The 10,695-nt window shown below is 34.5% G+C and overlaps 1 protein-coding gene across 8 annotated transcripts in view; it reads left to right on the forward strand.

Moving 5' to 3' along the window:
- LOC106462600 (mucin-4-like) overlaps positions 1-10,695 on the forward strand; it is a 97,711-nt gene that overhangs the window by 69,030 nt on the left and 17,986 nt on the right. For all 8 annotated transcript variants that reach the window (XM_022389912.1, XM_022389915.1, XM_022389916.1 and 5 more), the window contains exons 4-6: positions 1,513-1,749; positions 4,654-4,757; positions 8,959-9,067. In XM_022389912.1, the coding sequence (XP_022245620.1) occupies positions 1,513-1,749; positions 4,654-4,757; positions 8,959-9,067 (450 nt within the window). The remainder of the gene's footprint in view (positions 1-1,512; positions 1,750-4,653; positions 4,758-8,958; positions 9,068-10,695) is intronic.

Raw genomic sequence — 10,695 nt, forward strand, 5'->3', positions numbered from 1 at the left:
TGGATAGGTAGGTTGAATGTTTCTTAGAGTTTTTTTTTTACTACGTTACGTGTTGATTTTTTTAATATTTTAAATTGTTCAGAGATTGAGACATTGCTTATTTTAATGATTGGTTGTTCTGAAAACAACTTCACCAAACATCGTGCCTAATTCTTGTGCTTAATGGCTTTGTACACATACCAACAGAATCGAGGTAACTTCACGTAGACGTTCCACTTTAAGCAAATTGTAAGTACTCATTTCGGAATTCAAATAATAACCCAGTCACGTGATCTGCAGCATTATAAGCATTTCAAATCAATTACTTGAACACGTACCCTTTATCTCACTGGTGACTTTGTTGATGGGCATCGGGGAATGAGTTTAATCAATCTAATATATACAAATTTATGTATTTAATTTCTCCGTAGTTTCATTTAAGTTTGTTTTGGCTCCTGTAGCAGTTGATAATAAATGTTTATAACTTTCAGCAATTACCTTACAAGTAATTAAACCGGCGATAATTTCATAAGATGTTGTAATTTATTCAGCACACACGTGGTGAACGTGAAATACAAATAAATAGTTATATTTGTTACTCCCTCTTCCAGTGTTGCTGAAATATCGGCTTTTGGTTAAATGACAATATATAAATTTTAAGATACTGTTTAACACGATTAATTATAGTACTATTTATGATTTAACCATAGTCGGTTAACATTGGTCATACCACTTATTATTTCAAATAATCAGTTAACATTTAGCAATTAAACATAACGATTTAAAATTTACGCCAAAGAAGTATAACATTTAACCATAACTATTACGCTGTTCATTTTAGTTTCCCAATATTTAAACGCACGTAATTAACGTTTAATCATAGTTAATTTAACATTTGCTTTGTTATTTATTACCCGGTCGTGTTTGAGCATTTTTGCCATTTTTTTTCATGATAAATAAGAAATATTTATTGATAAATCGGTATTTTTTATTCTGTTGCGTATTTGTGACATATGTTTTTACGTCATAATATTTCGTTTTGTAAGATTTTGAATTTTGAAGAAAAATATGCGTTTTTTACATAACACAATATTGGCCTAACTTTTTGTGAAGGATATTTGAGGAAGCGTTTTACAGACTGATGCTAAAGGTGCGGAGCAAAACATAGGCCTAACTTTTTGTACAGCATTCTTAACAAGATTGCTTTTGTAATTTGTTCATTGGGAAGTTTTATTGTAAATATTTTTGTTGTTTCTGACGAATACATCTTGGTCGTAAGAACACTTATTTAAATCCTTTTCTGAGTTAACTATTTATTAACCATACTTTTATTTATAGGTAATTGTCTAAAAATAATTTTGTTTCTTTTTTAAACGTGAGTAAATTGTATCGAAATAATAGGCCCAGTTGACGTTGGTAATAACTGTTGTCTTGTCTTAGGCCTTTTTCAAAGTTGTATGCCTACTATCTTTTATATCTGTGATTTGTTTGTTTATTTATTTATTCTATAAGTATTTTGCAATAATTTTGCAGGTGGCGTTAACAATGACAAAGAGTCCTCGATTTTGGTCCTTTCTTATGCCCGCTACTGTCGCTATCGCGCCATTTTGACGCGACTGAACGGCCTAAATGACAAGTGGCTTAAAAACGCACTAGTGGTGGCCTTAGGAGGCGTCAGCTTGCCTAATCGGAGAACAAAAGTCCTTTTCTGCCGAGACACGTTTGATCACGATGCTCTTGCGAACAATGACTCTAACTGCGATCATTTAGGTAAGTAGCATTGCTTTATTTTACACTTATATTCATGCAACGAAAATAACCCCAGGAACTATAATACGAAATACTGAGCCACTAACGATAATTTCTGGGGATATATGTCGTTATTTTATTTGCATTAATAGAAATGTCTAGTAGTAGTAAGGAACTCCAATTTGCGTTTAAAAGTAAGTGAAGAATATTTTTTATTTTATTTGAAGTTACACAACTGGAACAGGTGCATGCTTGAGGCCATGTATCAAAAAGTTAACGAAAGTTTCAATGCAATACGTTTCATACTTGTCTGATTATTTTGACGTAACCATTAAATATAAGAAACAGAAAAAAGTTACAATAATAATTAAAACTCTTACTACCATACTTATTTGGTTGTTTAACCAAATTATGTTTTTGTATTATTGTATTTCTAAACAAATTTGCTGGAGAAGCAGCGAGCAAAATATTTTAATCTTAAAACGTTTCCAATTTAATGAAGCGAAAAATATCAAGTCGAATATAATGAAACAAAATGCTTGTTTGAGTTACTTGTAATTACGTTAGAAGAATTTAAGAATTATTTTAATATATTAAATTCAAATGCAGTGGATTTTTTTAAAGCAAAGCAGAACAGTTGAGCCACAAGTAATATAGTTTCTATCAGAGACAAGTGTAAAGTTCAAACTGATTTTATTCTCAGCATTTCTTCAAATTTGTAATTTTCTCAGCAATAAGTAAAAGATTGGAGTGGCGATTTACTGTCAAACAATAATTTTGTAAGGCCGAAATAACTGTTTTTAATTCCTTAAGTATGTGAATTTAGCGAGTTAAGTTGATTAACTCTTTGTCTCTAGTAAATTATCGACTGATGTCCGAGTCATCAGTTAATCCTAAAGTAACCTCGTTGAAACTATGTGGAAAATAACCTGTTTCTAGGAGTGGAAATAAAAATCAAAAATGCCTGACAAGTCGCACAGAAGTTGGGGGCATTTTGGAAATTTAAATAATTTGTACAGGAAATGGAGAGAAAAACAACGAAATGGCCATAAATTTACAGAAGTCACAGGGTTGTTTGACAGAAAAATTGAAAAATGTAACCAGGTAAGTAACTGGAGTGTTACGAGAGGACATGAAAGAAAATTACCGAAGGTTTACATAAAAATATAATAAGCAGTAAGTAAAATAACACAAATGCTATAGACTGCTAAGGGCAAATGGTCGCCATTGTTTGAGATATTGATAGAGTATTGTTGAAGAAGCCACAAATAAGATGGACGAGAAATTTGATTATGTACAGAATAAGAAGTTATAATTATTTGAAAACTTTTAAAGTAACCACAGTACATGAGATGTTGATGGGGAGGTTGCCACACAACAAAGGAATTTAGATGAACTATCTACAAAGAAAGGAAACAGTACTATTAAAAGACAACATCACGAGAGCCAATATTCTACCAAAGTCAGAAAGCTTAGGTTTCAAACTGTAACTAACAATTATGTGTATGTGTGTGAAGGAAACAAAGTAAAAACGAGAAAACGACTTCCGTGTTCTTACAGATAGCTTTTGTTTGTTTGTTAAGAATTTCGCGCAAAACTACACGAGGGCTATCTGCGTTAGCCGTCCCTAATTTAGCAGTGTAAGACTAGAGGGAAGGCAGCTAGCTAGTCATCACCACCCACCGCCAACTCTTGGGCTACTCTTTTATCAACGAATAGTGGGATTGACCGTCACGTTATAACGCCCCCACGGCTGAAAGGGCCAGCATGTTTGGTGTGACGGGGATTCGAACCCGTGACCCGCAGATTGCGAGTCGAGCACCCTAACCACCTGGCCATGCCTGTAGATAGCTACAACCATTCTGTTAATACGGACTGTCCTTCAAAATGTTATGGAAATATTACTATTTCTTGGTCAAACGTAGTTTTGTACTGATAATTTGACCTTATCTTGAAATAATCACATTTCGAACGAGACTTAGATCGGCTATGTTACATAATTCATGTTAACGAAAATGAACGATAGTCTAAGTCTTACTTTTGATCTAAGTTCTATAATTAACAAAATCTAAGCGCTACAATAGTAATTCACAAACTTCTAACAAAACCTTCCCTATTCTCCATGATACTGAATCATATTTCATGTACATTTTGAATTTTATTTTTAAAAATTTCATACCTACCTCACGCAAACGATGGTTATTTCGAAAAAAAACCATAGCCTAACAACACAACAACAACGAGACGCCTATGGACCGAACTTACAATACGCATAAGTTAATAAGTAAATTACATAAAAAAATTCGTAATATTTTGCATTCCGTTTAAACACTTGTTGGAAAGAAGCGTTTAAGAACTCTGTCAAACGGTCTCACAATATTTTATTTCCTTGCCGTTTCAAAATTGCTACACTATCTGATGGAATTATTTGCTTGTTTTCTTTCCTGCTAAAATGATGAGATGGAAACCTTCTCAAACACTAAGAACCGCAAATGCAAACACAAGTTAAAGGAAATTAATCGATCACCAGTTCCTGTTTACAATGGGTGGAGCTTTTACGCATAAAATTAGGGTTAATACTCTAATTAAAGACAATCTGGTAAACTACGTATAAGTAAGGAGAAAATTCTTCGAAACGTTTCTCATAATCGGGAAATAACTTCTTGGAAGAATAATAGTAACCATTGTAGTGTATATTTTATTAATTATATTATACAGTTAAAAATGTATTAATTCATATTATTTTCATATTTATTTATACAGTAACATTTCTTTATGTTTGTTTCGGAAAAGCGGTAACCAAGTTTTTATTGTTTACACAATACGTACTTACAGTAGTTCTTTTAACGTCGCGTACTTTGATATTTCATATTTTTGTTTCGGAAATGTACCTATCAAGTTCATGTATTTCTCTTATCATTGAAGCGCCCAATCTGAAAGGCAGACCCCGGAAAAAGAAAGTTAAGATAAAAAGACACAATTCTCAGAGCAGCGAGTCCAATGCTTCTGATGAAGAAGGAGATGCTAAGGTTGGTTACTGGAGGATTTCATGCGGTCGATATATGTACTTTTTTTTTCAGTTTTAATATGCAAAGAAAGAAATTGAAGTTATTGTGTATAGTATCTGGAAGTTAACTATTCAGTAGGATAAGACTGTTACAGTTAAAGAGACCAGAAGATTTATATATATATATATCTTGCATATTTGAATATCTTAGATAACCTCCTGACATCAAATCCCACAGTTATGTTACATTTACGTCGTTGTTTGACACTTGTAATACATTTAACACTAGGGAAAAATACCATAGTAATAAGTTATGGTACAAGCTTTAATACCTTTGACATTTCTATTCAAACGATTGTTCTTTACACGTATAATATCGCATTTATTAAAATAATCATTTTCCCTACAAAGTTTCTTTTTTAAATAAAACTTTTATTGTTAAATGAAATTTTACTTTAAAGTAGTTTGTAATACTTTGTTGTTTTAACTTTAGAGACAGAAATGTGTAAAAACAAGTTTACTTTTTGCGTGCACAAGTTATCGCACAAAAATCCTTTCAATACCAGCTTTAAAGTCTGTCTGGATAATTGACGTAACCATTGATATAACTTCGAGTATCGTTGTAAATTCGAAACAGTTGTCACTATAGCTTTAAGTACAGTCTATTTTTACTCAGTGGTGTAGTGCTATAGAAGATTCTTGCATTTAAATCCTAACTTTCAATACTAAAACCTTCTTTAGCGTCAAAACTTGTGTACTTGAGAATTATCGCACCAGTGATCGGAACGTCGCACCTGTTCTAAAAACTAACCTTCCTTACTGTAAAAAGTTGTAACTCGTAATAAAATTATACTAACTCTATTTTTGTGAACCCATTTTAAATATAGAAAATACTTTGTTTGCTTGTTTTGAATTTCGCGCATCACCACCCACCGCCAACTCTTGGGCTACTCCTTTATCAACGAATAGTGGGATTGTACGTCACATTATAACGTCCCCACGGCTGAAAGGGTGAGCATGTTTGGTGGTGGTGGGGGGGATAAATAAAATACATCGATAACTAATTATTTGAGACTACTTATAGTAATATTGCCGACACCGAACACGCAACTTCTAAATTAAGAAGCAAAGTTTTAAAAATTCTTATACAGTTCATCAACTTAGTATATTTCTAGCTCCACTACAGTTTTGAAACCTTTGCACACCTGTCTTGCCAACAATAATAACTTAAAAAAGGGGAAAGAAGCGACTTTAGGTGTATATTATGTAAACAATAAGTGTTTAAAAATGTATGTTTTAAACACAGTATAATTGTAAAATGTTTTAATAGCGTATTCATATGCCTTAATAGCCACGTGACATATGGAAACATTTCACCATTTTAACCCTCTGACACCTGCACTTGAGCCGAAGCGATCGCTCAGTGCCTGGCGCCAACTCCCGAGGGAGAGTGATAGTGTATGTGCTGGGCGGTCAGAGAGGGCTCTACCTATGGACACGAGGAATCGGAGATACACTGAGAGTTTGGTTATGAAAAACTTAATTTCGAGTGTAAACTGACTAACTTATTTTCTACATACATATTTTTAGGTTTGAACTATTGGAACTTAGCTTCAATTTGTAAGTGCTAGAGCGGCACTCCAACAGCACTACACCCCTATTTATAGTATTGATATACAAATTGTTACCACACTTTCACGTATTTTTGTGAATTCAACAACATTGTTGCTGTAGCTTTTAAGTACGGTTTGCACTGCTGATGTAACGTAATTGTAGCTATAATGTCGCATATAGTTTATATGTTAATTTCTTTTATTGACCTAAACGTTAATTTTAGTGAAGAAAAAATTATGTAGAGGCCTGATCTATTCTTTGTTTCGCTATTCACGCTGCAGCAGACTAGTTTCGCCGAATTCACGGCTTATCAGTGCTGATTAGACCTCAAGTATTTTAGGTTATTGGCGGTGTTAAGGACCGTACATCTAAACTAATCAAATCGCCAGGTACAGTTTTGAAGTCAACATAAATGTTGCTTTGAGTTTGAGTGATTGTATTGTTGATGTAATTGTTGCTTTAGTTTTAAGTACAGTCTGTTTAAATTGTTCAAATGACAATTGTTGCTTTAGCCTTACGTAAATACACAGATGAATTCAATGTATTCGTTACTGTAGCTTCAAGTTTAGTATCTTTTTAAATAGTCGTTGCTACAGTTTCAATATTAGTCTGTTTGAATGATGAACGTTGTCTTTACTTGTTTAGCTGTTGTCTTTAACTGTTGATTTAAGAACATCTATACTAAAACAGAGCTTCCATTGTTGTTGGGTTAAATTCCGGATTTGACACCATCGCTGGATAGCTTCAGATTGTATCTGTAACGCCGTTCGTAGGACAGTGTGTGTAGAATTAGTTTCGAAGCTGTTACGATATTTAGTAAAATTAATTTACAGGTGGATGATTATAAAATAAATTCCGTACAAAAATGATTTTATCTTTAAAAAAAGGTTTCCTAGGAGAAAAAAATTCCACAAGATTCCTATGTAGGTTTTTAGTTTTATTAAGGAAAGTTTGGACATGTTAGAGGGTGTTTCAAAAGTTGTTCAATATGAGTAGTTTATCTCGCACTTCAGACGCGTCGCCAGAGGGCGCTACAGTGTCGACCTCGAGGGAGGGGGGGAAGGGAAGTGCAATGATGTCATGAAAGACGATGACGTCATAGTTCCACTACGTGTCACCGGAGGGCGCGTTGCTAGGCCGCCATAACAGGCGCTTATGACAATCATCGTCTTTGATGGCATCATTGCATTTCCTTCGTTTCTTGAGGTCGACACAAGTAGCGTCCTCTGGTGGCGTGTCTGAAATGCGGGGATAACTACTAATATGCTTTTCGCCATTTCTAATCATCATGTGAAGCCTAACCCTAAACGAAGGTACTGGAAGCATCATCTGTTCTGGACAGTATTCATTGATCCTCTTAACCCCCTGAATACTGATACGCACTTTATTAACATCACCGATTTCATGTTGTTGAAAGAAGAGCAACGGTTCTTTGTTAGAAAAGCGATTTAAATATGTAGTGTTACAGGGTTTTGGACAATCGGTCAGTGGTGTGCTTTTCTAACAAAGAACCGTTGCTCCAATTACACCGACGTTAAATGGTTTGAATATGTAGTGTTACAGGGTTTTGGACAATCGGTCAGTGGTGTATTTAACGTCGGTGTAATTGGAGCAACGCACCGACGAGCCTTTCATATTGCGGGCCCCCAAAATAATGCAAAAAAAAAATCTAAACCCGTAGCTCATCAATACCGAGCAGTTTGAAGTGTTAAAACCGGTGCTAGCTGTCTGTAAAGTTTCAACTGATATACTGGAGGGAAGATAGATAGTTAGTCAACAGCAGCCAGACTTCAATCATTGGACTACTCTTATATGTTCGAATAGTGGGATTTGACCGTCACTCTGATAACGCATCCACAGCACCAAAGGGCGATTTTTTTTTTTTTGCTAACCATTGAATCGAGCTCAGCCTTAGTCTAGACCAGTGCTTTTCAACGCTATAAACCGGGTTTCGATACCCGTGGTGGGCAGAGCACAGATAGCTCAATGTGTAGCTTTGTGCTTAACTACAAACAAACAATCTTAACCTTTTCCAGTATCATTCACCCACCATAAGGTTTTCACAACAGCTTACTCATTCACTCCAGTTTGAAAAAAGACAAAGTACTAAATTAAAATGTAAAATTCTTTATTATGACTTAAATATTCATCAAACTTCGACTAGAATAAATAATAATAACTAATGAATTTTTGCTCATGAATTTGATGTATAATTGATAATACTCACTCACCCTGATCTCATTAACCCCTGGATGAACCAGTCACACAGTTGAGAGGCGCTGGGCTAGAGGAACAGTACCCACTGCCAACGTTTGGGCTACTCTATTCGAATGGCTTGACATGGGCTCCCTCTTTTAACGCACCCATGACCTTAAAGTGGAGAGCGCGATTTTGAGACAATGGGGCGTAAATCATGAAACCACGGATTCCAGCCCTTTAACCACTAGGCCACGTGGTTTCGAAACACCCAGAAACCACGTCTAAACTTTTCTGAATAAAACTTCACGGTTCTCAATGTTCCTCTGGTGAAATTTTCATATTGGATAAGTAGCTTTAAGATATGATGAATTTAAATCACCCTGTATGTCAGTTTTTCCTGTTGCTTCCAGGTGAAGGCGGACCATAAAGAAGAACAGGAGTTCTTGCAAAACCTTTTTAAGTTCATGAAAGAAAGAAACACGCCCATTCATCGTGTTCCGCACCTTGGTTTCAAACAAAGTAAGTGTGGTTCATAATGTGTAAATATATTTTTTTTGTCAAATGTACTTTTTCAAAAGTTAATTTTATTTTGCCGAGAGAAGCACTTAATTAAACCGTTTATTAAATACGTAGGCGGCAGAACCCGAGGTGCTAGGGGCGGGCTCTAGTGGCATTGCCCTACCAAATTTTGGCCCGCTATAGGGGCTCTAGTGGCATTGCCCTACCAAATTTTGGCCCATCAGCAAAGTGAATTATTTTTGGAAGGGGTAATGGAGATTCGTGTATAATTATCACGAAAACTTTTGAGTGGGTAACTGTGACTTGTGACTGTTTCAACTTTGAATTCAATGGTCGCAGTTAACTCTAGCAAATAAGGTGACTCCACCCCTCCAAAAAAAATATTCAAATGTGTTCCGTCGCCTGTAATATCTGGTACATCTTGACTTTGGCGAAATTATCAACCAGAAAAGTTTCATTGATATATTGTCTGTGGAAGAAAGAAAGAAAGAAAAAAAAAACATGCATAAATAATGTGACATGATGAATGAATAAAAACAAAATCCGATTTTTCCTTCATTTTTTTTTCTCTCTCTCTCTCCTTTTTTTTCCTTCTTCTTTTCACGTTGTTCCTTCCTCAAGTTTTATTGGTTTGTCCTCGATAAAGCGAAAAATCGTAAATCTATCAACTTAGGAAAATAAAACACTGATTTGTAACTTGAGAATCTCTTCCCACTACCCCTCTGGTGGTCGGTTTAGAAATTAGTTATACTTATTACCTACTTGTTCTGCACCAGTTAAAGCTAAAACATCCAGTTATTCTTTACACACATTTGGTAAACTGTATGTATTAAAGCTATGAATTATGTTAACTTCCACATTTTTTTTTCTGTTCTCTAGAAATGAGCATTAATTTTTCCACACATATATTTTTCATCGTATTTATGTATTAATGATTGCGTTTTCTGTTTCTTCACGAAGCTAATTTTGAGGATCCAATGTTTTAAATCACACGTAGATGTTAAACTATAAAACATAATTAGTTTTTCGTCGGCAAAAAAAAAAACCTCTTCAAATATTTTATTTTATTGTTTTATCTATTCGCTTAAATAGATAAAGCAGACGGCAAAGCCGAAAGCCACAAACAGAGGCCGCTTTTCGTTGAAACTTTTCTTTTTAAGAGTCCAATAAATTTTTTTTTTTTGTTAAAGGACAGATCAGATAACGTATTTTCGTAAAACGGACGTATTGACAGACAGCATCTCTCTAAACACGCTTTAAGAATTCGTAAAAATTTATAGCGATGAAATTATGATTTTTGTATTTACAATAAGCTTGCACGTAATATCACATTCATTAATGACGCAACCTGGTGTCGATTGTATCCCCAGTTTCACGAGCATGCGTATAATATCAGATTATGTTTTTCTAACTGCTTTGCCCTGATAACGAAAGTATAAAATTTAAAGACTATTAAATTTTCATTGTCAAGGTTTAACAATATTTTACAAATTCAAGGACAGCTGTTTACAACTGTGCCAGGGTTACAAAATAAAAACTGTCGTAAATAATTCATTGTCAAGGTTTAACAATATTTTACAAATTCAAGGACAGCTGTTTACAACTGTGCCAGGGTTACAAAATAAAAA

This window comes from Limulus polyphemus, unplaced genomic scaffold (genome assembly GCF_000517525.1).
Source record: "Limulus polyphemus unplaced genomic scaffold, Limulus_polyphemus-2.1.2 Scaffold1205, whole genome shotgun sequence".
Lineage (NCBI taxonomy): Eukaryota > Metazoa > Arthropoda > Merostomata > Xiphosura > Limulidae > Limulus > Limulus polyphemus.